The 27,945-nt window shown below is 53.3% G+C and overlaps 1 protein-coding gene, 1 long non-coding RNA gene and 1 pseudogene across 3 annotated transcripts; 2 read left to right on the forward strand and 1 right to left on the reverse strand.

The window, feature by feature from the left end:
- Positions 1-1,414: 1,414 nt before the first annotated feature.
- Positions 1,415-10,331, reverse strand: LOC142863478 (uncharacterized). The gene is made up of 3 exons (XR_012914263.1): positions 10,177-10,331; positions 1,943-1,967; positions 1,415-1,494 (listed from the first exon to the last, which is right to left on the reverse strand). It is a non-coding gene; the product is annotated as an uncharacterized LOC142863478 (long non-coding RNA).
- Positions 10,332-10,785: 454 nt separating this feature from the next.
- On the forward strand, positions 10,786-20,192 carry SELPLG (selectin P ligand). Of its 2 annotated transcripts, none has more exons than XM_012756686.3 (2): positions 10,786-10,965; positions 17,858-20,192. In XM_012756686.3, the coding sequence occupies exon 2, from the start codon at positions 17,863-17,865 to the stop codon at positions 19,453-19,455; it is 1,593 nt and encodes a 530-aa protein (XP_012612140.2). In that variant the 5' UTR covers positions 10,786-10,965; positions 17,858-17,862; the 3' UTR covers positions 19,456-20,192. The 2 variants fall into 2 exon arrangements, with proteins under 2 accessions (XP_012612140.2, XP_012612141.2); XM_012756687.3 differs by lacking the exon at positions 10,786-10,965 and adding an exon at positions 11,552-12,220.
- A 56-nt stretch (positions 20,193-20,248) lies between these two features.
- On the forward strand, positions 20,249-21,973 carry LOC105866849 (GTP-binding nuclear protein Ran-like; annotated as a pseudogene).
- Positions 21,974-27,945: the final 5,972 nt, after the last annotated feature.

Raw genomic sequence — 27,945 nt, forward strand, 5'->3', positions numbered from 1 at the left:
TGGAATTGCATGGCCCCTTTTTGGCTCTCCTTTTGCACTATGACATTGTTTTGTGACATTTCAGTGATTGAAGCAAAGAATTTCCCACTCTTTGCCTTTTCTAAATGTTTATGAAAATGATGGGTAATCAGCAGAAGCTCCCCCTCCTCAAATACCTTATCTTAAAGTTGCTTCAGTCCACAAGAACAACAGCAGCCAGGTTCCTGGTCAGCTGTGGCTGCAGGAAGTAGAAGTTGGCCGATGCTCTCTGTAGACCCGAAGTGCCCACAGTCGGGGGGAGACTTGTGGTGGTCTGTTTACCACTGACTTGTTTTCTGACTCGGGCCACCTTGATTCTTTGCCAGAAGACCTAAAGATCCGCATGCTAGCCCCAGACGGCCAGCCAGACCTCGTCTGGGGAGAACTTGCATTTTTTTAAAGGTTACTTCCCTTGCTGTACTTGATGTTCTGTGTCCAGAAAAACTTTTTGTTGGCTCTTAACAATCTGTTAACTCTAAGTGGCCCCTTCTCTTTCTGCTGGCACATTAAAATATCCTAGTGCCATCATTGGGTCACAGACAGGAGTCACTGTCAAGGATGCACCTTTCCTGCTTGGTGCAGTACTTGGTGTCCAGCCCGGCCAGTGCCTTTTGTTCTTTTTGGTTCATTAGAAAGCAGTACCCCCCTCCTAAAAATGCAGGGTGCAAGAGGGGGAATGTGCAAAGTGGTCAGCCTTTCCAGAGGGCATTCTGACAGGTGTGTCAAAAGTCTTACAAGGGCTGGGCGTAGGAGCCAACACCTATAATCCTACCACTTTGGGAAGCTGAGGCATGAGGATTGCTTGAGGCCAGGAGTTTGAGACCAGCCTGAACAACATAGTTGAGACTCCATCTCTACAAAAAAACAGGAAAATCAGCTGGACCTGGTGGCGTGCCAGTAGTCCCAGCTATTCAGGAGGTTGAGGCAGGAGGATCCCTTGAGCCTGGGAGTTTGAGGTTGCATTGAGCTATAATAATGCCACTGCATTCTGGCCTGAGTGTCAGAGTGAGACCCTGTCTCGGGGAAAAAAAAGAGTCTTAAATATTGACCCAAGGTTTTCACCTCTGGGAATTTTGTCCCAAGGTAGTGGAAGATATATTCACAAATTAGAAAGTAAAATCACTCCAGCAGAAGGGGATTGGTTAAGTTACTTGTCACATTCATATGCTGTAATACTGTATGGTTATTTATAATCATTTAAAAAGAGTTTCCTATTCAATAGAATAGCAAGCATTTAAAAATAGATTATAAAATATAGTCGATTCCAACTTGTGCTTTGAAAATATGCCTACCTAGGTTAAAGGATGAAAATGTACTGTTTCTGGGTGTTAGACATTCACCACCAACTTTTCCTGGATATTTCAAGTGATCTGTATTACTAATGTCAGAAAAAGTAATATTTGTGTTTAAAAAATAATTCTTACCACTCTTTCTCCCATGGAGTTACTTTGTTGTAAATGATGTTGGTTCATTTATCTGTTCAAAATGAAGATGGAGAAATGTGAAGTCCATTAGACCTCATAAGAACATAAAAAAACAGAATTTCTAGCCAGAAGTCTAGACATCTTAGCTCCATAATCTTGAATATAGATGTGTAAAACAGAGTGACTACCCCAGAATATATTGTTTTTGACAAACCTTTTTTAATGATACATGTATGCACAATGTATATTTACATGTGGAATAAGTATTAGAAATGTTACTGCTGTAGGGAGGTAAAGTTGTGGATAATCTCTAATTCAATTTTTCTGAATTTCTGAGTTTCCTATAAATTTCTTTTTTCCCCAGAAAGAAATTGTTAAAATTAATGTATTAGTGATTAATTATTAAAACAAGTACCATAAATCATTGGAGAAGTATGAAATAAATGGTACAGCAACATTAAGTTAGCTATGGGGGCAGGGACACCAATCTACATTCTTACCTGAGTCTGTAGTTAAAATCTTTTCCTTTTTTTATCCACCATGAATTGAATGTCATTTGTAAAAAAAAGAAAAAGAAAATGAAAATTTTAAAAAGTATAAAATAAAATCTTTTCCTTTTTTTAGAAGAAAATAAGTTTTCTGTTATGTAAACTTCAGACTATGGAAAAAAATTAACATGACCAAGTGGGCTTCATCCCAGAGATGCAGGGATGTTTTAACATATGCAAATCTAGAAATGTAATTCACCACATAAATAGAAGTAAAAACAAAGATGACGTGATCCTCTCAATAGATGCAGAAAAAGCATTCAACACAATTAACCACCCTTTTATGATAAGAACTCTTAACAAAATAGGCATAGAGGGGACTTACCTCAAAATGACAAAAGCCATATTGAACAAACCCATAGCCAACATCATACTGAAAGGGGAAAAATTGAAAGCATTCCTACTTAGGACTGGAACCAGACAAGGTTGCCCTCTTTCACCACTTCTGTTCAACTTGGTGCTGGAAATCCTAGCCAGAGCGATCAGACAAGAAGAGTAAATCAAGGGGATCCAAATGGGGACAGAAGAGGTCAAACTATCACTCTTTGCTGATGATATGATCTTATATTTAGAAAACCCCAAAGATTCTGCCAAGAGACTATTGGGATTGATAAATTTAGCAAAGTCTTAGATTACAAAATCAATGTACACAAGTCAGCATTCATATTATGCCAAAAACAGGCAAACTGAAAACCAAATGAAAGACTCAATACCTTTCACAATAGCAACAAAGAAAGTAAATACTTAGGAATATATTTAAGGAGGTGAAAGTCCTCTACAGGGAGAACTGCATAACACTAAGGAAGGAAATAGCAGGACATAAAGAGATAGAAAACCATACCATGCTCATGGATCAGCAGAATCAACATTGTTAAGATGTCTGTACTACCCAAAGTGATCTACAGATTCAATGCAGTCCCTATTAAAATACCAACATCATTTTTCGCAGATCTAGAAAAATTAATTCTACACTTTGTGTGGAACCAGAGAAGACCCTATATAGCCAAAGCAACCTTAAGCAAGAAGAACAAATTGGGAGGCGTAAATTTACCAGACTTCAAGCTATACAACAAGGCTATGGTAACCAAAGCAGCATGGTACTGGCACAGGAACAGAGGAACAGGACTCAGAACCCATATAAAACCATCCTCATATAGCCATCTGGTCTTTGACAAAGCAGACAAAAACAAACTGGGGAAAAGAACCTCTATTCAATAAATGGTGCTGGGAAAATTGGCTAGCCACATACAGAAGACTGAAACAGGATCTGCACCTCTCAAAGAAATCAACTCAGGATGGATAACAGATTTAAACCTAAGGAATGAAACCGTAAGAATTCTAAAAGAAAATGTTGGAAAAGTCTTATAGACATCGGCCTAGGCAAGGAATTTATGAAGACGACTCCAAAAGCAATCATAGCAACAACAGAAATAAGTGGGACCTGTTCAAAATAAAAAGCTTCTGCACAGCCAAGGAAACTATCACTGGAGTGAATAGATTGACCTACAGAACGGGAGAAAATATTTCCATGCTATATGTCTGATAAAGGGCTGATAAAAAGAATTTACAAAGAACTCAAGCAATTGAGCAAGAAAAAAAAATCAAACAACCCCATGAAAAAGTGGGCAAAAGACATGAAAAGAAATTTTCAAAAGAAGATAGAATGGTCACCAGCAAACATGAAAAAATGCTCAACATCTCTAATCATCATGGAAATGCAAATCAAAACCATAATGAGATATCACTTAAGTCCAGTGAGAATGGCTTTTATCAAAAAGTCCCCAAACAAAAAATGGTGGTGTGGATGCAGAGAGATAGGAACACTCATACACTGTTGGTGGGACTGCAACCTAGTACAACCTCTGGAAAGTAATATGGAGATACCTCAAAGAACTAAAAGTAGACAGACCTACCATTTGATTCAGCAATCCCATTGTTGGATATTTACCCAAAGGAAAGGAAAAAAGACACCTGCACCCGAATGTTTATAGCAGCACAATTAATTGCAAAGATGTAGAAACAACCCAAGTGCCCATCAGTACATACATGGATTAATAAAATGTGGAGTACAACTCGGCCATTAAAAAAATGGTTAACACTTCTTGTATTAGTCTGGATGGAACTGGAGACCATTCTTCTAAGTGAAGTATCACAAGAATGGAAAAACAAACACCACATATACTCACCGTTAAATTGGTACTAATCGATTAACACTAATGTGCACATTTGGGAAGTGACATCCATAGGGTGTTGGGTAGGTGGGAGCAAGGAGGAGTGGATGGGTAAATTCACACCTAACGGATGTGGTGTGCACTGTCTGGGGAAGGGCATGCTTGCAGCTCTGACTTGGGTGGTGCAAAGGCAATTTATTTAACCAAAGCATTTGTACCCTCATAATACTCTGAAATTAAAAAATAAATAAATCCCTAAGCAATGGAATCAATCACAAAGGAAAATATAAACTGGCTACATAAAAATTACATAAGACTTTAGTATGGCAAAATATATTTTCCACCAAATGGCGAAGGATACCTATATATTGATATGCTTAATCTAAGTCCCAGCTGCCTCTATTTGAAATGAGGATGATACCCCTTCCCTTGCAGGATGTGTAAAATTTTAAGCCCGAGACGGCCGGTGTGCAGATGATAGCAGTCCTCATCCCCATGAACTTGGTCCACCAGCAAACAGCTCATCACAGACTTCGGGTGCAAGGCGAGGAGACGCTGGTCATGGTGTGTTACGTGACATTTCACCATGGCAGGCTTCTGGAGGGGTGGGGAGTGAGGATTGTTCCAGATCCAAAGATACTCAAGGATAAGGCGGCTGCTAAATTGGCTGGATAGGTTGAAATGTGGAGGAAGGTAAGTTTAGAGAGGTGGACAGGATCCTTCAATTTCAGTGTAGTTGTACGTCACTGCATGTGAATGAAACGGGGTAAGAAAACAGATTTTAGGAACCCTGTTTAACGAACAGGGGGGAGGATGTTGAGTAAGAAGTTTGGCTCACTGCTAAGACTTTATGGTGAGAGGACTAGACAGCAATGCCAATCCCATCGAAGACAGGAGGAGTAAGTTACGCTACTTCAATACTCAACTTTGAAAGTAGGAAGAAAGTTGAAAAGCAAGTGGACAGCTCTATTAACAGAAGACATCTGTACATTTGAGCTTGGCCATTGACCACTAGGTGCTTAGTTTTGTTATTTTAGTGGTGGCTTCCTCACACTGATCTCAAAGAGTAAGGGAGCTCTTTGGGAAAGCACCACATGGTGGGTTTGGGGTGGTCCTGGTGGGTGTGACTCACAAAGCCCCAGCAGGCAGTTGCGGGTGAGAGAAAGCTTTGGGCTGCAAGAGGGAGAAGAGCAAGGAGCTCACCTGGTTATAGTATAAAGGGCTCCCGCATAGGGTGCTGGGGGCCAGGTCGTCCGGCCCCCTCTCCGCTGGGTGCCGCTGGGTCCCCAGCAGCAGGGCGCACCTTCATTGTGGCCCTGTGGCTTCTCATTACTCATTTCCCAATCTCTTCCCCACTGGACAGAGCTGTGTTTGTCTTGGCATTCACTAGGTGCATACTTGTTTCTACAGTGGGACTTGTAACGGTCCTGGAGAAAATTGTAGTAGAGCAAGTGGCCAAGTGGTCCAGCAAGGACAGACGTTCCAGCTAGAGCGATTGGGCGTGGTGTTGAGGTCTGAGAGCTGGCAGGGAGGTGCCACAGGCTCACTTCCCTGCGAAGATGCTATCTGAGTATTAGAGGTAGGTAAATACCTCGCGGTTCACACACTCCTGGGCTACTTACCACTGAGCTGACGGGCCCAGTGGTGATGAGGCATTAGGGAGGGTGGTATTTACATCAGCTCACTGAATTTTTGGCTGTCTCCCCCCACATGGAATATAAACTCCATGAGGATAGGAATTTGTTGCCTTCACCAGGATCCCCAGGAGCTGGCACGTGTTAATAAATACCGAATGACTTGAGTGACTTGTGTGACTCATTGGCGTGGGAGCATCTATTGGATTATCTGCCCAGCAGTACTTTGCTTCCAGAATAGGACCTTCCCTGACCACAGTCAACTCCCCAGGCTGGGCCGGGCGCGGTGGCTCACGCCTGTCATCCTAGCACTCTGGGAGGCCGAGGCGGGCGGATTGCTCGGGATAAGGAGTTCGAAACCAGCCTGAGCAAGAGCGAGACCCCGTCTCTACTATAAATAGAAAGAAATTGATTGGCCAACTAATATATACAGAAAAATCAGCCAGGCATGGTGGCGCATGCCTGTAGTCCCAGCTACTCGGGAGGCTGAGGCAGCAGTATTGCTTGAGCCCAGGAGTTTGAGGTTGCTGTGAGCTAGGCTGACGCCACGGCACTCACTCTAGCCTGGGCAATAAAGTGAGATTCTGTCTCAAAAAAAGAAAAAGAAAATAAAAATAAAACACAGATTCTGATCCTGCAGGTCCCCTGTAGGGCACCAGAGTCTGCATTTAAAAAAAAAACTTCCAGGCTGGGCCAACGAGCCCCTTGGAGCCCCCTTCGGTGGCCTCAGAGCTGAGTTTTCCTTCTTGGGGGCCTGGGAGTTAGGGAAGCCCGGAGCGTTCGGGCAGAGCAGGTGTACAGTGATGAGAAAGGGGCTGCTGGGTCCCTTTAGCCCTCCAAATCCATGCCTAAGGTCCAGCTGCATTTCTGATTTTAAATTGCACGAGATAATCCAGGACTCTGGCTCCCCCAAACGGGACTGAAGTCCTTTCCCTAAAGATCCCCAGCCCCAGGGGTCTCTGAGCCCAGGTGCTCAGGGGTGGCTGTCAGAGGCCTGGGTTCCTTCAGCCCCCACCCTCTGCCGAAAACCACTGAGTCTGGAGCACGTTTCTGCATGTATTTTGCCCGCCAGCCTTGTGGGTCAGGGACAAGCCCCTGTGCCGGCCACCGTCCACGCTGGCCACCCTCCGGGCCCAGGCGGACGCAGTGAGCTAGGGAAAGCCCGCCCGTTCTCTTTCATGCTGCAGCCTGCAACCCAGAAACCGGCTCCTTCTCCTACCAAGAGTGGTAGTCATGATCCGGGGCTGAAAGTGAACTCCCCAGAGCTCTGTTCCCATTTGAGAAGGGGAATTGAATCCTGGCGTGGCAGGGCCCAGAGTGGCCATTTCCCCTTTAGATGATTCAAATCTGCAAACTGTAGCCAGGGAGCCCCCTGGAATCCGAGGATAGTGGGGGAGGGCAGGCAGGTGGGCGCGACTTCCCCTCCTCCCTTCCAGGTCTGTGACTTTCATTTGAGCAGCCCTGTTCTGACTCTGTTTCATGAGACCTTGGCATTTGTGTCAACAAAGGGCTCCGTGGCGGGTAAATTCAGGAACCCCACTGCCGCAGGGCAGCGGACTGCGGGCCAGCCGGACTCGGCTTTGCTTGGGAGGAAGCAGCCGGCTTTGCACTCTGGCCAACCTGGGCTCCCTTGGAGGGATCGTGACCACTTGGGAAGGCAGGAGGGATTCCATGAGGGATACCACCCCTGATTTCCCGCAGTTTCCTCCATTTTCAGGGAGATGGGCACAGGGTCATACAGAAAGCCGGCGTCTTGTTGGGCAGAGGCAGCACTTTCTAGACAGTTACAAATAGACGATAAAATCCTAGGTCATACCTGGCCTGTCTGATGTGGTCCTTGCCTGTCCACGTATTTCCAGGATTCCACAAATGATTAAATTTTTTTTTCCATTTTCTTTAATAACTGTATAGTTGACTAGCTTAAGTCTAGTAAATATCAGGTTGAAGCTAAGCTTCGCTGGCCTTGCCCACCCAAGACTTCCTTTGTTTGTCTCTAAGGTATCAGGTTTTATTAGAGCTGTGCCTGTCACTGATGTGGACAGTTCCCCACCCAGAAACAACCAAGGAGCAAAATGCAATTAAATAGGCCACTGCACAAACGCAACTGTACAGGCTATGCTGGTGCCCGCTGGGAGTCGGTGGCCTCTGTAGGGCTGCCGGCATTCCCATCGTCAGCTGATGTAAGGAAGACTGAATTTAGTGCATGGATGATCATTTAGGAGTGTCCAACTATAAGGAGGTTATAGTTTGTTTGAATATCAAATCTTTTTTTTTTTTTCGAGACAGAGTCTCACTCTGTCGCCCGGGCTAGAGTGCTGTGGCGTCAGCCTAGCTCACAGCGACCTCAAATTCCTAGGCTCAAGTGATCCTCCTGCCTCAGCCTCCCGAGTAGGTAGAACTACAGGCATGCACCACTATGCCCAGCTAATTTTTCTATTTTTAGTAGAGACGGGGGTTTTGCTTTTTGCTCAGGCTGGTTTTGAACTCCTGACTTCGAGCAATCCGCCCGCCTCGGCCTCCCAGAGTGCTAGGATTACAGGCGTGAGCCACTGCGCCTGGCCCTGTTGCTTTAATCTTTGAAGGCAATTTGAAATATTTTTCTGGGCTCTGTTCCTAGAAACAGAAATCTACTTTGAATGCTTGAATCTCACGGGTGGCAGGTGCAGTGAGTTGTGGCTTTATGGTCTTCACACAGATGACTGAACCAGAATTCTCTCAGTAATCTTTGCTCCCCTGAAAAGGAAATTTAGCTCTTCAAGTCTAACCCTGAAATAGCTTTCTCCTGCTAAATTATTCTCTAGCCCTTACATAGAGCGCTTGCTGGTGTTTTGGCGCTCACTGTTAAGCCTGCGCCACCCCAGGCTCGGGGTTAAGATGAGAGCTTTGTTCTGTCTGCCTGGATTTGAGTCCTGGCTCTGCCACTATATGTCACTTTGAGCAATGCACATCCTCCCTCTAAGCCTCAGTTTCCCCATCTCTAAAGACTGCTCTGAAGATTATTCGAGGTGATGAACGCAAATCTGTTAGCACCATTACTAGCATAGACTTGAGACTCAGTAACGTTAAGCATTTTTATTGCAAAATTTCACAGGTGAGACAGGTATTCAAGGCCGCTGCTGTGCAGCAAAAGTGCTGTAGACCAATGAGTGTGGCCGTGTCCCGATAAAACTTTATTTATAAAAAAGTGAACCTTGAATCTCACATAACTTTCATGTGTCACAAAGCATTTTTCAACCGTTTAAAAATGTAAAGATTCTCAGCGTGTAAGCTACACAATACCAGGTGGCACCTTGCCAACCTCTTAACCTCTGCTAATCAGAGAGTGACCTCCAATCCCGACTTGGGTCTGCTCAGAGTCTCTCAGCCCCTGTTGCTGAGGGCTGGCTATTTCCAAACTTGCTGGGGAAGAGTGGGAAATCTGTGCTATAAGGGTCTCACTTCCCTTTTTGGGGCCTCAAGTTTCCCTGTCTTTCCGGGGTGGGGGGGTGAGTTTTAGGACCCCTCCCATTGTGGCTTCCTAAGGCAACTGGGATTCTGTCATGGCAAACACCCTCTGGGTCTCTGCTGTGTATGTATATACGTATTTATTTATGAATGAATGGATGAATGACAGGTCTTGCTCTGTTGCCCCAGCTACAGTGCAGTGCTGTGATCATGGTTCACTGCAGCCTCCAATTCCTGGGCTCAAGCGATCCTCCTGCCTCAGCCTCCCAAGTAGCTGGGACTACAGGTGTAAGCCCACCACACCTAGCATTGGTTTTCATTTTAAAACAACCTGTGTGTTTGGGCCCACCCAGCAGCTCATGCCTGTAATCCTAGCACTCTGGGAGGCCAAGGCAGGAGGATCAGGAGAATCACTTGAGGGGAGGAGTTTGAGACCAGCCTGAGCAAGAACAAGACCCCCCCCCCCAATCTCTAAAAAAAATACAAAAATGAGCCGGGTGCAGTGGTGTGCACCTGTAGTCCCAGCTACTCAGGAGGCTGAGGCAGGAAGATCGCTTGAGCCCAGGAGTGTGAGGTTGCTGTGAGCTGTGACCGCTCCACTGCACTCCAGCCTGGGCCAACAGAGTGAGTCTCTGTCTCAAACAAGACAAGAAAGCCAGCCTGCGTGCAAGGCAGGTGTGGACTTCCCTGTGTGTGCTGAGACTCTGCCACAGGACAGGCCCTGGGAGGCATTCCTTGCCTTCCTGAAGCACTCTGGGTGTTCTCAGACCTCCCAGCCTTCGCCCACGCCGTGCTCTCTGCCTGGGCTGCCCACCGGCTCGCCTCTGTTTATCATCTCAAGTGCCTCTTCTTCTTGGAAGATCCTCTCGACCATCCCCGCCCCCACCCAGGGCAGGTTTAGGGGCCCCTCCCTCGCTCGCCTCGGGGTGACACTTACCGCTCTGTGTCGCAATGGCCTGTGGCCTTGTTTACTTGCTGGCCTCCCATCTCCGGGCACCGGCCTGGGGGGCCAGAGGGGCTAAACAAACAAATCAGGATGGAGAAATTAGCTGGTCCTGCCCTTGCGGGTCGTAACCTGGCTCCCCAGAGAGGTTCTCGGTGGCAGCTGAAGGGACGTGCTGCGCACCTAGAGACCAGGTGGGAATGTGGAAAGAAGAAACAAGTCACATTTGCACGTCCGTGAAGGTGTGCGCTTCGTGTTTTCTCCTCCCCCGGCCCCAGCACCCATCTTGAGCAAGAAGCAAGAACCATCCTCTTTTTTCCTCTGGTCATTCCCTTCCTTCCAGGGTAGGGTCCCCTTCCCCCCCACTCCCCTGGTCCCCGGAGTAATGCCCTAGCCTTTCTCAGCTTGGGCCCTGCCCCCAACCCAACGGCTCCTCCCCAGAAAGTTTCCGCTTGTTCTTGGTGTTCACGGTTACGGAAATCCAAGAGCCAGGTCGGGCCCAGCAGGCCCCTGTCTTGCCAGTCACCCCATCTTGATCAACGTTGTTACCAAAGCTGTCACAAACAAGGGGGTATGGGCTGTCACGTGGCCCTGCCTGAGTAACCACACTCTCGCTTCCTCCTTCCACACACGGCCGTTGGGGGTTGGTGGGGTCCGGGACCACAGCAGGGGGGTGCCACGGCCGTGTCCCGGCAGGCAGCGTGGGCTGGGCTCTTGTCACTTAAGAGAGAAGCCACTTCTTCTGGGCCCACGAGGCAGCTGTCCCATGCTCTGCTGAGCACGGTAAGTGCCGGCTTGCAAAACCCTGGGGAGTGGCTGGAGGTCCCCAGGGACCGGGGCCTGCCTTGCAGCCACTGGCACGCCTGGGGCGGGACCCCCTGGCCCTTCCTGAGCTGCCACCCCTGCGGTGGGGGGTGGGCACACCAAGGCTCCCCGGGCTCAGGACCAAGGTCTTCCTGGTGGCCTTGTGCTGGTGTCTCTTCCGGATCCCGCTCCGTGGCCCACAGCCGCTGCTGGCTGGGGACCATTCTGAACTGACAATCAGAGAAATCATGGGCGCTTCCCCAGAAATTATCCTACCTTCCCCTCTCCTGGGTGGGAAACAGGGCCAGCGAGGGGAAGGGATTTGCTGAGGGGCGAAGGTGAGATTCTGTCTGGGAGACTCTAGACAGGAAGAAGAGTACAGGATTTGTCTTGAAGCCGCATGTGGAAATATTGTTTTCAAAGATTCATTCTTTCCACTTTTTATAAGATTGAGAAAATGACACTTTGTGGCAAATGATTAAACTATTAGAATTAGGATACTATTGTTAGCAAAAAATAAAAAATAATGAGAATCTTTTTTTTTTTTTTTGACAGAGTCTTGCTTTGTTGACCAGGCTAGAGTGAGTGCCACGGAGTCAGCCTAGCTCACAGCAACCTCCAACTCCTGGGCTCAAGCAATCCTGCTACCTCAGCCTCCTGAGTAGCTGGGACTACAGGCATGCGCCACCATGCCTGGCTAATTTTTTTTTCTATATATACTAGTTGGCCAATTAATTTCTTTCTATTTATAGTGGAGGCTGGGTCTCGCTCTTGCTCAGGCTGGTTTTGAACTCCTGACCTCGAGCAATCTGCCTGCTTCAGCCTCCCAGAGTGCTAGGATTACAGGTGTGAGCCACCGTGCCCGGCCAATGAGAATCTTATTGATTGGTATTTGGGGTACACACACACAGCCTGTAGATCCGGGTTTCTGTTGCCTGGAATTCTCTTCCTCTTTCCTGGCCTCTGTTTTCTTCCCTTTCCCATCTCTGACTTTGAGCCCTCCAGGGCGGGCCTCTCCGCGGGCAGGGGTGCAGGAGGTGGCCCTCGGGCGGCAGGCACCAGGGTGGCTTCCCTTGGGCGTGGCCCGGTGGCCGCCCTGTGCAGTGATGTGTCCCCAGGCCTGGCTGGCAGCCAGGGAGTTGAGCCCAGAGAGCAGCAGGGGCCAGAGCAGCTTCGAGAGGGGCCGGGGCGTCGTCCGAGAACCCTGGAGGGTGGGCGGTGCCCGCTTTGGCAGGTGAGAAAACCGAGCTCACGGGGAGAAGCCACCGGGTGTGGCTGCAGAGTGGCTGGGTGTGGCGGCGCTCTGGCATGACGTGGCCCTCTCTGGCCGCAGGAGCTCGTGGAGCCCGTGGTGACCCCAGGCCTGGGTCTCCCAGTCTCCTTTGCTGGACTTGAACAGGAGAACGCAGCGGGGCCTGCAGGCTAGGAGGAGGTGGCTGGCCGGTGTGCGCGCCTGTGCGTCCGTCTGTCTACACTGGGGGCTTCGTGAAACCACCTGTGGTTAAGCTAAAAAGCAGGTGTGGGTGTCACTGAATTCATTTGGACACAGTGCCTCACCTCCTCTGCATCAGGCCAGCAAACCTGGGCTCCAGCAGGTGAAACTTGGTTCTTGGCAGGGGCACGAAGAAGTCTCAGCTCCGGGTTGGTGGCTCTGCAGAGGGCCACAGAGCATGGAGCAGGGACGCAGCATATCTGTGGCATTGTCATTTCTCGAGGGCGGGTGGTAATTTGGAAAAAAAACTGTCTAAAGAGGCTCCTTGCTAGGGATAGGGGTGGAGGATGGAAAAAGGTTGGCACGCGTCAGCTGGTGAACATGCTCCCCGATATCCGGAGACACGTGTCCCGTGCAGGTCTGTGCCCGTCACCCTCCCTCAGTCAGGAGTCCTCTCCCACAGTGGCACTGGATGAGCTCCTGGGGATGCCAGGAGGCCCTGCGCTCCAGGAGCTTGAGGGCTGGCAGTGCCCGCAAGCCAAGCGGGCAGCGTCTTGAGAGCTGTGTGCTCAGGGACCCCCGCGTGCCCGTCCCGGGCATGTGGAGTGATCAGCAAAACAGCGGTGGCTCCTGTCCTCTGCCAGTTGGTGGGCCAATGTGAATACACTTTTATTTTATTTTATTTTATTTTATTTTATTTTATTTTATTTTATTTTATTTTATTTTTGAGACAGAGTCTCAGTCTGTTGCCCAGGCTAGAGTGAGTGCCGTGGCGTCAGCCTAGCTCACAGCAACCTCAATCTCCTGGGCTCAAGCAATCCTCCTGCCTCAGCCTCCCGAGTACCTGGGACTACAGGCATGCGCCACCATGCGCCACCATGCCTTTTTTCTATATATATATTTTTAGTTGGTCAATTAGTTTCTTTCTATTTTTAGTAGAGACGGGGTCTCGCTCAGGCTGGTTTTGAACTCCTGACCTCGAGCAATCCACCCGCCTCGGCCTCCCAGAGTGCTAGGATTACAGGCGTGAGCCACCGCGCCCGGCCTGAATACACTTTAGAAAGTAGATAAATATTAGAACAGGTTTGAACAACTGGGCACGGTGATGCACACCTATAGTCCCAGCTACTTGAGAGGCTGAGGTCGGGGGATCATTTAGGGCCAGGAGTTTGAGGCCAGCATGGGCAACTGGGCAACATAGTGAGACCCTGTTTCTGAGAGAGGGGCGGGGAGGGAGAAAGGAAGAGTTTAAACAGTGGGAGTCAATGAGTTGTGCTTGGAGCAATCCAGGATGGCTTCTGGGAAGAGGTGGCATTTCTCTGCATCCTGAGAATGGACACGGCCTTGTTCACAAGCGATGGGGAGCCGTGACTGAGGCGAGCTCTGGAGGGAGATTGCCTGGGTTCAAGATCCTGCTCCCATCCTCCTAGCTGAGTGGTGCCAGGCACTACGGGGTCAATAATGGTACTCATCCTTCTGAGGGGACTGTGGGGGCTATTGTCTGCACTCAGTAGGTGTGATCTACAAAGTGGATGGCACCCCGGGCTTACAAGGGAGACCGTGTCTAGGGCTCCCTGCCATCTGCCCCCTCTAAGAAGGTCAGAGGTGTGTCAGAGCCTGTCTCAGGATGGGGGACTTTTCCAGGACATGGCAATGGTCAACAGGGAGTCCCCTGCCCTAAATGCAAAATACTGACAACCACTTGCATATATGGAGCACTTACTGTATGCTCAACATTCTACCTGGACCATCTCACTTCAACCCACAACAGCCCATGAGGAGCAGGGGCTACCATTGTCCTTGTATTCCAGATGAGGAACCCAAGGCTCAGAGAGGTGATTCGCGTTGCCTAAGGTCACACAGCTTGTAAGAGACAGAGCTGGGATTCATCCCGGTTGATGCGACCCCCGAGTCAGGACAGGGACTCTCCTGTCTACCAGGACTTAGATCCTCAGTGGGATCTGAGCCACACTTGTGCCTCAGTTGGACCTCCTTGTTGATTTGGAGCTGTTCCTTCTCTTGGCGGCTGCGTGACCCAAACCCTGAGATGCTCGGCCTTTTGGATTCGGGGACTCCAAGATCCCGCAGGCTGGCACCCCCAGGATTCCAGATTCCAAACGGAGGGTCCCCAGCTTCCTGGAGTTCCAGGGGTATCTTTCCTAAGCAGCTCAGGGAGGACTCGGGGTGCGGTCTCGGAGCTGGGGTGGGGTCCCCTGCAGCCTGTTCCTCCGCATGCCGGGGCGGGGCCAGAGCCGAGGCAGCCTGGTTTTAGGGTGACAGACAGGAAACGGGCAGTCTCTGATCTACTGTGAGGCAAGTGTCAAGACAAATAGGATGTGGCCACTTCGTGCCCCTCCCTCAGTGCCCTGCCCTGGCCCCTGCCCCTGTGGAACGGGCTTGTTTTTCTGCCTTCCGGGGAGAGGAGAGGTGGAAGGCGGGGGCCTGGAGGTGACCCTGCTGCTCTGAGCCTTGCTCCCCTCGTCTGTATAATGGGCGTCCTCACAGCCAGTGCTTCCCAGGGGCCACCCACACGGTGACAGGGCATCAACCCGTTCACAGTGGGGGCCTCCTAATAATTCGTTTTCACTGTAAAACAATACACTTATTTGATCCAATATTAAAGGGCTTTGTCCCACCCGCTGTGCGCAGAGTGTAAGCCGAGCTCCTGCACCTTCTCGCTCGGCCGAGCATCTCTTAGAGCCTCAGGCTTTCTTCCTGTCAAATGGGCTGATGCCTGTGCTGCTGGGGCCTGGCTCCATGGTGCTTTCCTCTCGAAGCCCACGGGACGGCAGGGACCAGGCTGGGGTGACCGGCCCCCTGCCCTTGTTTGCCCGGGACCAAGGAGTTTCTGGGGGCAACCGGGACAAGCTGGTCGCTTCGAACAGCCCAGGAAGGGAGACTTGGGCTTTCCCGTTGCACCACGTGGTACGTCAGTGGACAAGTAGCCCTCTGCTTTTGCAGAGGCCCAAGGGGGAAGTAGTGAGGTCTCCATCTCTGTTCCCTCCCCGGAGTCCAAGGCCTCCCTCTCCGCTGCCCCTCTGTCCATATTGGGAGAAGGCCTCCCAGATAAAACACCCCCTGCTGGAAGCCAGTGTCTGGGACCTTCCACGCAGCATCTCGTTCCATTGTCATGACCATTCTTTGAAGCTACATGGCCCCATTTTACAGACGAGGAAACTGAGGCTTAGAGAGGGTGAAGTAATCTGCTCCAGGTCACACACCTGGTAAGCGGAGGTGAGCGTGGGATTCAGGCTCATGCTCTCTCCTCCACCCCCTGGCTGTCTTTGCGTGCAGGGGACTTGGGGATGGGTACTGGGGCGGGGACAGCTGACAGTGAGAGCCCACCTTAAGAACATGACCCTAGCCCCGCTCTGTGGTATTCTCCCAGCCTCTGGGCTGCAGAAAGTCAGGCCCCGACTTGCCAAGATGCCTCCCCTACCGGCCCAGGAACTGGAGGGCCAGGCCTTGCGTTTCTGCCCCCTCCCTCTCTGCTTCCAGGAAGTGGCTGAGGGCCCTGCCTTCCAGGAACTGAGGACTGCCCAAGGTGTGTGTGTGTGTGTGTGGGGGGGGGTGCCAGTGTTTTCATAATTATGAAACATGTCTCTGAGCAAGCTTGTGGCTTCTTCCCGAAGTCCTCCACCCCCAGGTAAAGGGGAACAAAGTTGGGCGATACATTCTTCCCCCAAGTAGGAACTCTGTCTGCCCTGCGTGCAAAGAAATTCTGCCATTGTGAAGGCAGATTGGGAGGCAAAGGCTGTGTGTGTGTGTGTGTGTGTGTGTGTGTGTGTGTGTGTGTGTAGGCATGTGCACACACACACATGCACCACATTTATTAAGCACCTACTGTGAACCTGGAACTTTGAATCCGTCCTTTCATTGGGTTCTCTTGACAGCCCTATGGGATAGGTACTGATTTTTAGCCCCATTTTACAGCTGGGAAAACTGACGCATAGGGAGACAGGATCTGTCTCAAGGTCATACACCTCGGAAGACACAGAGCTGGGATTTGAACATCCTTTGGTCTGCCCCCATAGTCTGTGTGTTCAGTCCTGTGCTCTGCATGGCACCTCATACATAAGGGCTCACTTTTCAAGGGGGACACAGCCCAGAGCTCCCCTTCCTTCTTACTCTGCCCTTCCTCTCCCACCTAAGTCCCCAACCCCAGGCTTTCGTCCCTTCAACTAGGTGAGGGCTCTCCATATAAAGCCTTCCCGAACCCTCTCTGGGTTCCAATCTGATCTGGGCCCCTCATCAGCTGTGTGTCCTCCTCCGTAAAACAGGGATAATCGTGAGGACTGGACGTGTCTGGTGCAAGTATCATGAAGTTCAGTGTAAGAAATTGTTTTAAGGTATGATCAGATTTGCATTGTAGAAACCAATATGATTCTAACCAATGTATGAAAGAGGCTGGAAGCAAAGGGGCCCGTGAGTAAGTTCTAGTCGTCCAAGGAATGAGAAGCAATTGCTCTTTCCTCCAAATCACATGAATGAAGGACAAAGGAAGGTGCTGGAAATCGTCCAGGTGCTGTCTGTGAATGCCCGCCCCTCTGCACCAGACGCTGTTGTAAGGGTTGCGTGCTGCTGATGGTGTTATGTCCGGGAAGCCAGGTCACAGCTGTCACTGACCACAGGGTCTTCGTCACAGGATCCCGAGTCCTACGAATGCCAGCCAATGCCGGGGGAGCAGAGGAGGAGAGAGGGAAAGCAAAGCACGGCATTCACAATGCCACAAAGAAAGATCAATGGGGCCGGGCGCCGTGGCTCACGCCTGTAATCCTAGCACTCTGGGAGGCCGGGGTGAGCAGATCGCTCAAGTTCAGGAGTTCGAAACCAGCCTAAGCAAGAGTGAGACCCCGTCTCTACTAAAAATAGAAAGAAATTAATTGGCTAACTAAAAATACGTAGAAAAAATTAGCCGGGCATGGTGGCACGTGCCTGTAGTCCCAGCTACTCAGGAGGCTGAGGCAGGAGGATCGCTTGAGCCCAGGGGTTTGAGGTTGCTGTGAGCGAGGCTGACGCCAGGGCACTCACTCTAGCCTGGGCAACAAAGCGAGACTCTGTCTCAAAAAAAAAAAAAAAAAAAAAGAGTCAAGCTCTAACATTTTCTTTCTACACCCCAATGGGTTATCTTACCCACAAATAAAATGTTTTAACTAAAATTGATAAGGAGGCAAATAAAATTTCTATGCAACATACAGAGGACGTTAAATGGCCATCGAGGACGAGCTCGATTCGTGCTGATGAGTCATCATCACGCTGCTGCTGGCGGAGGGTCCTCTCTGTGCTGGGCACATGGGGGGTCGTGGGGACGCCCAGAGCCACGGTGCCTGCCCCAGACCAGACCTGCTGCGAGCTGCGGCAGTCCGGGGCCACAGTGGAGGGGGCTCGCTGGGCTTGCGGGGAAGCTGTCCTGACACCTCTGCCTGTGTCTCTCCCCAGGTGCCATGCCTCCGCAACTCCTCCTGCTGCTGACTCTCCTGGGCCCTGGCAGCAGCTTCCCGCCGGGGGACAGCTGGGCAGATGGAGACAGGAAAGCCCCAGGCCCCCTGCTTGCCCGGGGGCGGAGACATGTGCCTGGGGAGGACATGGAGGATTACGACTATATCGGGGAAGGCACAGACCCTCCAGAAACGCTTGAAAGTATCACCAGTGTTGTGACCCAGAATGTCATGCTTCTGACTGTGACCGGAACGTCGGAGCAGAGAGGTTCTGCAGAGCCCGGAAGCCCTGAGCCTGCCACGGTGGAGGCTGCTACAAAGGACACTGCTGGCCTGGACACAGGAGGGAAAGCCACGGGGAATCTGAGCACGGAATTGGCCACTCGGCAGATTCCAGTCACACTGGACCCTCTGGTCACAGAACTGACCACTATGAACATTTCCATCATGGGTGCGCCATCCAACAAGGGGGCTCTGTCCATGGGGCCAGCTACCATGGAGGTACAGACCACTCAACCAGCAGCCACGGAGGCCCTGACCACGGGACCCCCTGCCACGGAGGCCCTGACCACGGGACCCCCTGCCACTGAGGCCCTGACCATGGGACCCCCTGCCACGGAGGCCCTGACCATGGGACCCCCTGCCACGGAGGCCCTGACCATGGGACCCCCTGCCACAGAGGCCCTGACCACGGGACCCCCTGCCACTGAGGCCCTGACCACGGGACCCCCTACCACGGAGGCCCTGACCACGGGACCCCCTGCCACGGAGGCCCTGACCACGGGACCCCCTGCCACTGAGGCCCTGACCATGGGACCCCCTGCCACAGAGGCCCTGACCATGGGACCCCCTGCCACGGAGGCCCTGACCATGGGACCCCCTGCCACGGAGGCCCTGACCATGGGACCCCCTGCCACTGAGGCCCTGACCATGGGACCCCCTACCACGGAGGCCCTGACCACGGGACCCCCTGCCACGGAGGCCCTGACCACGGGACCTCCTGCCACGGAGGCCCTGACCACGGGACCCCCTGCCACGGAGGCCCTGACCACGGGACCCCCTGCCACGGAGGCCCTGACCATGGGACCCCCTGCCACGGAGGCCCTGACCATGGGACTCACTGCCATGGAGGCCTTGTCCACAGAAACCCCTCCTTCAGTGGCCCTGTCCATGGAGCTAGCCACCGTGAAGGACATCCCTGGGGCAGCTAGCAATCTGTCTGCCATCACCAACATGAAAACTGGGCAGACATCCCCCCCTGGGATCTTCGTGGCCCCCACCTCCACAGGGCCCCCCGACCACATCCCCGTGAAGCAGTGCCTGCTCGCCATCCTCATCCTGGCCCTGGTGGCCACCGTCTTCCTCGTGTGCACCGTGGTGCTGGCCGTCCGCCTCTCCCGCAAGAACCACACGTACCCTGTGCGGAATTACTCTCCCACCGAGATGGTCTGCATCTCGTCCCTGCTGCCCGACGGGGCCGAGGGGCCCCCCGCCACAGCCAACGGGGGCCTGCCCAAGGCCAGGAGCCAGGGCCTGACGCCGGAGCCCGGGGAGGACCACGAGGGCGACGACCTCACCCTGCACAGCTTCCTCCCTTAGCGCCCCTGCCCGCGTTCGCCGGGGCGAGGCCCTGGCCGGCTGCTCCCTCCCTGGCCCAGCCGGGCCACCACTGAGCACCCAGGCCTCCGTGCCATGGGTCTGGGCTTCCTCGGAGACCCCTGGGGTTGGGGATCTGTAGGGAAGGGACCCTGGCCGCCCCAGACGAGACCAAGAGCAGCCACGGTCCTGTGGCCAAGCAGGACCAGCAGGTAGAACCGCCTCCTCGTCCCTCCTGCCTCCAGGGGCAGCGGCCAGTTGGCCCAGAGAGACCCTCTCCTTCCTGTCCCCACCCGACGTCCCCACTGCCATCCTCCTTTCTCCAGGCCACTGGAGTCCCTCCCCAACAGGCCCAGGGAAGACTGGGTTCCTCCACCCCACTCTCATCGCCATTTTCTCCTGGTTGCCATGGTCACCAAACAAGAAGGGGACTTTGCAGGGGGTCGGGGCAGGGTGCTGAGGAGCGAGCGACAGATCCCTGAGCCCATTTCCTGCTGCTCTGCAGGGAGCCCAGGGTGAGGCCTCAGACTGTGAGGGCTGCAGTGGGTTCGGAGAGCCCAGAGACCTTTCTTTGGGACTGTGTAGACCAATGAGCCTCCCTCTGGTGGCAGAATAGCCCCCACTGTCCTCGCTTGCCTTCCCCTGAGGCCACCTTTTCAGGGTGGCCTCTGCCTGGTTCACTGCATCATCCCCCTGCCTGGCCCAGGGCTGGGCACTCAATAAATGTGTGATGAACACGCGCTGGTTGGTTGCCTCCTTCAAGGTAGGAAGGCCGTCTCCTCCAGGCAGCCTTCCTGGAACTCGGGTTGGGGGTTGGTCCTCACTGTTCGCCCTCAGCCCCAGGCCCCTCAGGAAGCCCCCTTCACGGGCTGTTAGGTTGACTTCTGTACTGCCTCTCGTGCAGCAGAGGCATCTCGGGATACCCTTGGGTGGCCTGGAAAAGTTTCAGGCTGTGGGGAGGGGGGACAAAAGGAAGGCTGGCCCCTGGTGACCACTCTGCCCCCCCATGACCCAGTTTTGACCGGCAGAATTAGCTTCCCCCCAAATCTCAGACTAATACCTCTCTAAACATCGATGGCATGCTCCCGTTAAAGGGAAACCTAGTTCGATGTCGCTTGCTAAGGGGCGGTAAGGGACTTTATTCCAGGGCGTGGGGTGGGGGGGACTGGGGACAGGGGGGACTCAACTCCGCGTACAGCTCGGGGGCGAGTGGGAATCTGTGGCCAAGGAGCAGGTGGAGGCCCGTGGATGGAAAATCACTAAGAGGGCTCAGTCGGACGGGCGCAGGGACGCTTCTGGAAGGAACGCAGCGATGGCCGCCCAGGGACAGCCACAGGTCCCGTTCAAGCTCGTATCGGTTGGTGGTGGCGGTAGCGGGAAAACTACATTCGTGAAACGTCACTTGACTGGTGAGTTTGAGAAGAAGTAGCCGCCTTAGGAGTCGAGGTCCACTCCCTCGTGTTCCACACCAACGGACGACCCATCAAGATCAACACGTGGGACACAGCTGGCCAGGAGAAGTTCGGGGACTGAGGGACGGCTGTCACACCCAAGCCCAGAGTCCCATTGCAATGTCTGATGGAACACCAAGAGTTACTTACAAGAATGTGCCTAACTGGCGCAGAGATCTGGCACGAATATGCGAAAACATCCCCGTTGTCTTGTGTGACAACAAGGTGGATATTAAGGACAGGAAAGTGAAGGCAAAATCGATTGTCTTCCACCGAAAGAAGAATCTTCAGGGCTACGACATTTCTGCCAAAAGCAACTACGACTTTGAAAGGCCCTTCCTCTGGCTTGCTAGAAAGCTCGCTGGGGACCCTGCCTTGGAGTCCGTCGCCATGCCCACTCTTGCCCCACCCGAGGCTGTCACGGGCCCGGCTCTGGCCAGCGCGGTGTGAGCGTGACTTAGAGGTGGCCCAGACAACCGCTCTCCCCAATGAGGATGACGACTCAAGAGAATGGAGCTGGAGCCCAGCGTCAGAAGTCTAGTTTCATAGGCTGTCCCGTGATGTCAGCGGTGCCGCGTGTGGGCCACTTGGTTATCCGGCTAGATGGAACGTGTGCTGCATCTGCGGTGCTGAAGGAGATGGATGGGCTTCGGAGTGAATGGCAGTTAAAAAAAAAATACCGTCATTGTTTGGACCTGCATATTTAGCTGTTCTGGAATGCGGTTGATCCCTCCTTGAGTTTCAAATATAAGACTGCTACAGTCACCTCGCAATGTTTAGTGGTGAAATCCTGTTCGTTAACTGCCCTTCCCGTTCCTTTTTGTTTAGAATCGGAATAAAGTTGTATTTCAAATATCAAAAAAAAAAAAAGAAAGAAAGAAAGAAAGAAAGAAAATCACTAAGAGGCAATGTCAGGTGGCTCACGCCTGTAATCCTAGCACTCTGGGAGGCCGAGGTGGGCGGATTGCTCGAGGTCAGGAGTTCAAAACCAGCCTGAGCAAGAGCGAGACCCGTCTCTACTATAAATAGAAGGAAATTAATTGGCCAACTAAGTATATATATAGAAAAAATTAGCCAGGCATGGTGGTGCATGCCTGGAGTCCCAGCTACTCGGGAGGCTGAGGCGGGAGGATCGCTTGAGCCCAGGAGTTTGAGGTTGCTGTGAGCTAGGCTGACGCCACAGCACTCACTCTAGCCTGGACAACAGACTGAGACTCTGTCTCAAAAAAAAACATAAAAGAGGCAATGTCAGGGGTCAGGAGAATTCTGGCTAAGCCGACCTAACAATAGCATTCTTGCTAAAGACGGGCCAGGGTGACCAGACACCCCCTGGGGGGTGGAGGATGAGGAACCCCATGAGATACTGAGGGTGACCAGGTAGCCAGGGCGTGGAGTTCTTGCTAACCTGACTGAGCAGAGTTCTCGCTAAAACGAGTTTTTACAAGGAAGGGCACAGATGGGCCTAGGAGGCGATTTGGGAGGCTGAGTACAGTTTGGTGGGGCAGAGAATCTCTGTCACCCCCCGGAAGCCCGCCCCACCCCCCCTTTTCCCATAGGGCTTATCTCTCCTTAGCAAGTGCAGCCTGGGTGGCTTTTACACAACCCGCTGTCAACCGGTGGAAAAGTTTGGGGCCGGAAACCCCTTTCTTAAAGGGCCAGGCAGCAAATCCTTCAGGCTTCGTGGGCCACGCAGCCTCTGTGGCCGCTTCTCAACTCTGTCCTTGCAGCGTGAAAGCGGCCATCAGAAGTAGGTTCTAAAGGAACGGGTGTCGCTGTGTCCTAATGAAACGTGATTTACAACGGGGCGGCAGGCCGGACCCAGCTCCGAGAGTGTGCTGTCCCTGATTGGAGCATAGCGTGACAGTCATCCCAGCTTGCCTGGGACTTTCCTGGTGCGGGCGCTGCAAGTCCCACATCCCGAGACACTGAGCCCCAGCTAACCCGGGCGGTCGGACTCACCGTTTAAGCAACACTGAACCACGCGCGCGTGTTGCCTCATTCGAAAGCCACGCTGACCCTCTAGTGTCAGAGCAGAGGGCAGAGGCGTGGAGGGACCCAGGGATAGGGGGTGAGATGAGCTCAAACTCTTGACCTTTGGCCTCCAAATACCTTCTAGTCGTTTCCATAGAGAGAAGAAAACTGCTGCTTCAAACATGCTGCTGTTCTACTTTCTAGGAGAGGAGTGGAATTTATCTCAGGGGAGAGTTGTTTTTCTCTTCCAGAAAAATACCTCCAGTGGCCTCCTTGGGAGTGTGGGAGTGAAGGGCCCCCACCCCAGGGTGCAGCCTGCAGAGGCAGGGTTCAAAGAGAGGGCCGAGCCTGGAAGGTGTTGGAGTTGATTGGGAGGGTGGGTCGGGGCAGAGGGGCGAGACCGGGGACAGGCAGGTGGCAGGGGCCGGTGGAGACTGAGGCGGGGAGGTGTGGGGAGGTGGCCCCCACATGTCTGGAAGTGCTGGTGTCTGCCTCCTGCCCCCGAACTTCTAGAACAACCTCTACACACAAGGAAGTTGTGTTCAAGGTGCTTTTGGGGGTGCTGGTGGCAGAGGGCAGGAGTGTCCATGGGGCCTGGGGCAGCCAGCCCTGGGGAAGGCAGGCTGGTGGGTCGCCTCCCCTTTGGGGGGAATCAGAAAAATCACACGAGGGGGGCTGAAGGCTCCATAGCTCGGGGCTGTGGCCCTACAGGCTGAAGGACTTGGGGACATCTGAGAGGTTCCCCAGGGGTCTTGTCACCCTGGCCTTCTAGGGGCTCTCCCCGATGCCCTGAGGGCTTCCAGCGTGCCTCAGTTCAAGGATGCCGTGTGCTGCCCGAGCCTGGTTTCCCATCTGCCCTGGAGGAGGGCTGTCTTCCCTGCACAGCTCAACTCACTTCCCCCCAAGCATGACATTTAATGTCAGCGTCGGCGATGTGCAGGAAGCAGCCACCAGGGGGCGCCCGCCGCCAGCTCTTAGAGCCGGTGGGCGCTGGGCGCTCCCCTCTGTCCAGACTTTGAGCACGAAGGAGGAATCCTTTGGCCACCCTCTGTCCGGACTTCGATCCTCCTTCGTCCAAGGAGGAACCCTTTAGCCAGGAAGGAGCTGCAAACCCTGTGGAGAGCTGGTCAACATTAAGCACTGGCTCCCAATCGAAAGCATCCCTGATTTATAGCGTTCGCCAATTTCCTCCACGTAAATACCCCCGTGGCCGATTTTGGGCTCCCAACCATCGTATGGTAGAGGGTACGGCCGATGTGAATAGCTGGGCACAGCCGATCACAGAATGTAGTAAAACCACCAGGAGGGGGTGAGTTTTGAGCACGAATGACCTTGGGTTTTAATGTCATATAATTTCATTTATTGAACACCTGATTCACACAATTCTGAACATTTGCTGATTAGCTCTCACGGGCAGGTACCACTGAGCCCTTCCCCCGGCCTGGCCTCCCATGCCCTTGAACGTCACCGGCCTGGATCCCCTCACCTTACGTCCCCTGAGCACACGCATCTGCGGGATCTCTGTGAATCCCTCCCCGTCGGCCTTCCGGGGAGGTAGTAGCATTCTCTCCGTGTTATAGAAGAGGAAACTGAGGTTCAGAGAGGCAAAGTCGCCTGCCCCGGATCATGCCTGGGGCTCTGAGATTGGACCCAGGACCGCAAGCCACGTTCTCACCGCTGTGTCACGCTGTCCTTGAGATCCCGGCGGGGTTCTGGGGGAATCCCACGCCCCAGAGTCTCGCCCTCGCTGACCTGCCCTGGTGCCTGGAAGTCTCCCATTAGTCACTCTTGGTGGCTCCGGACTGCTGAGGGAAGGCACTGTCCCTTACAGAGAGCAGGACGGCAGAGCCGGGGCCTAGGACAAAGAGAGAAGGCCGGGAGCAAGGGGCTGGCATTTATTGAGCGCTTGCTGCATGCCTGGCACCTTGCCACACACTTTATGTGCATTATCTCATTTAGGCCTCACAGCGACCACATGACATGTGTGAAATGACTGTCCCATTTTCCTGCCGGGGAAACTGAGGTTCAGAAAGCGGAACCACTTGCTCCGGCAGGCTGCCCTGCTAGGAAACCGCATGCTGCTGACTTCAGCTCGGCTGCGGGGAAGGAAGGAGAGCAGACAGGAAACAGGGGGCCGGGGATGGCGGGCCAAGTCTGCGCCAGGTCCCCTGTCCCTTACAGGCTGAGGCTGCCATGATCCAGCACTGAACTGGGCAGGGGATCCCCAAATTCTTCCCCCAGACCCCACCCCCACCTGCCACTCCACCAAGCCACAGATTGTTCCAGAATGTGCCAGGCACCACTCCAGGACCTGGGATGCCACATGAGCGGGACAGGCCTTGCAATGGCCTTTGAGGTTCACAGTCTCGAGAGGGGACAGATTAATCAAATGATCCCCCAGGAGATTACGGCTGGGCCCAGAACTCAGAGGAGAGGTGCTGGGGGTGGGGGCACATGGCCCCGGGGCCAGACCTGGGGGTGGGGGGTGGGCCAGGAACATGCCGGTTGAGAACTGAAGGGTGCACAGTTGCTGACTTGGGGGGTGGGGAGAAAGGTAAGAATGTTCTAGGCATCAGGGAGCAGGCACTGGGGCAGGGTCCTCAAACGTTTTAAACAGGGGGCTAGTTCACTGTCCCTCAGCCCGTCGGAGAGTGCGCACTGCGGGCCTGGGACGAGTCGGCTGCTAAGCAGGACAAGCAGCTGCGGCAGAAACCCCTGGAGGGCCGGATAAATGTGCTAGGCGGCCGCATGTGGCCCTCGGGCCGTAGTTTGAGGACGCCTGCACTGGGGGAATGGACAAAGTGGGGGTGGCTGGAAGGGGCCGGGGCCGCTGGGGCGGGGTGCAAAGAAAGTGTGGACGTGAGAAGCAGCTGGGAAGAAGGACAGGTGGGAGCTGGGGATGGATTGGACACAAGGAAGGAGGAGGTTGAAATCTCAGCCTTCTGACTTGGGCATCCGGGGAAGCCGAGGAAGGAGGAGGGAGGGGCTGGGCTGGGGGTGGGTTGAGCCCTGAGTTGAGGCTGAGCCATGTCACACCTCGAGGGCCTGGTCAGACTCCAGGTGGACCTGCCGGGAAGGCTGCTTGCCAAAGATGCTCAGAGAATCCTTAGCAGTCCGGGAAATGCGAACGAAAACCACGTGAGCTGCCACTTTGCACCCACCAGATGGGCCAAAATCAGGAAGCCCGACAATGCCCAGGGCTGGCGAGGATGCGGAGAAGCTAGAACGGGCACACATTGCTGGTGGCAACGCAAAATGGGGTGGCCACTTTGGAAACCGGTTGGGCAGTTTCCTATAAAGTTAGACACGTGCTCACCATGCAACCCAGAAACCCCACTCCCAGGTGTTCGCCCAAGAGAACGGAATCGCGCGATCCTGCAGAGACTGGCATGCAAGGCGGATGGCAGCCTTGTTCATAAGAGCTGAAAAGCTGGAGCCCCCCCATTACCCATCCACTGGGAGTGGGGAAATGAACTGTGGCCCGTCCACACCATGGGACCCGAGGCAGAGTGAAAAGGAATGGAGTGCTGATACGCACACCAACACGGAGGGATCTCGCAAACATGCCGAGTGAGAGAAGCCAGACACGCGAGGCCATGTGTGTTATACTGCGTGGTTCCAATGAAAAAGTTCCAGAAAAGGCAAAACTAATCTACGCTGATAGAAATCAGATCGGTGGTTACCCTTGGGGGCAGGGAACGATTAGGAGGGGCTCGCAGGAACCTTCTGGCATGATGGGGACGTGCTTTATCTTGGTCTGGGGGGTGATGACATGGGTGTCTACATTTGCCAAAACTCATCGAGTTGCATCGAGTTGTGTGATTGGTGCATTTTACCGTGTGTAAAAGATACTTCGAGAAGCAAGCAAACCAACAGGCGTGCAGGCAAGCAGGTGAGTTGATGAGGCTGAGCAGGCCCGGAGGTCTGTCGAGGCCTGTGTGCGGGCAGAGGGCTTGGGCATGCTTCCTGCAGCCGCTGTCCCTGGCCTGGCCCCCAGCCCCTCCCTGGGACAGGCTGTCAGGGAGGCCCAAGGACGCTGCAGCTGCTGGGGGTCCCCTGCCAATGTCCTACGTAGTTCTAACCCTCCTTAACCATCAGTGGCTGCTCCCCTGCTCAAAGATTATCAATGGCTCCCTAGTGCCCAAGTCCAGAAGAAGTTTCCAGCTTCCTCACTCGCTGCCCACTAACCTACATGCCAACAACCCCTCTTTGGGCCGACTGAGCCCCTCACTTCTCACCCATGCGTAATGCTTCCTGGCCTCTCTGCCTTTGCTCCCCACTCTCTAGGCCTTAGTTCCCCCAGGCCTTGGACATATTTTTAGATGTCCAGCCACGCCTCTGGGCTCCTCCTTTGCTGGTCCCCCCTTTCCCTACTTCCTGGGGGGTGGTATTGCTGGGGGGGGGTGCCCTGTCCTTGTCCCAGTCCTGGGCACAGAGACCAACAGATTGGCCCAGGTTACTCCTTCTCCACTTGGAGCCTCAATCTCTCCATCTGTAAAATGGGCGCCTCTGTGTCTGCTCCTGTCTCCAGGGGGCCACTGTTTATTGTCATTCACACTCAGATCGCAGTCACGCAAGGCAGGGACTTGTAGGTTTTTCATTCCCCCAGAAGACTCAGGAGGGAGACAGAAGTCGGTCTGATGCCTGTTCTGTCTTTGCCATGTGCCTCTCTGAGCCTCACGGTCCTCACCGGTAACACAGGGTGGTCACGGGGCCCAGGGCCCTATCGACGGTTAACCTTGGCAATAGCAGTGGTAGTCAGAGTGGCAGCTCACCCCTGTGTGCTAGTCAGGAGCTAAAGTCTTTGCTTGCATTTTCTCATTTAATCCTCACCCACTGAGGAAGGTCCTGTTTTTAACCCCATTTTGCAGATGAGCACACTGAGGCTTAGAGGGGTTCAGCGACTTTGCCTAAGGCCCCACAGCATGAACACCACAGAGCTGGGATTAAACTCTTGAGACTTTGGGCGGCCACCAGCCACCAGAGGCTGGCTCCTTGAGGACGTGCTGGGAACTCCCTAAATGTCCAAGTCTCCAAGCGAGGTCCTGGGCTGACATCAGCTGCAGAATCC

This window comes from Microcebus murinus, chromosome 22 (genome assembly GCF_040939455.1).
Source record: "Microcebus murinus isolate Inina chromosome 22, M.murinus_Inina_mat1.0, whole genome shotgun sequence".
Classification (NCBI taxonomy): domain Eukaryota; kingdom Metazoa; phylum Chordata; class Mammalia; order Primates; family Cheirogaleidae; genus Microcebus; species Microcebus murinus.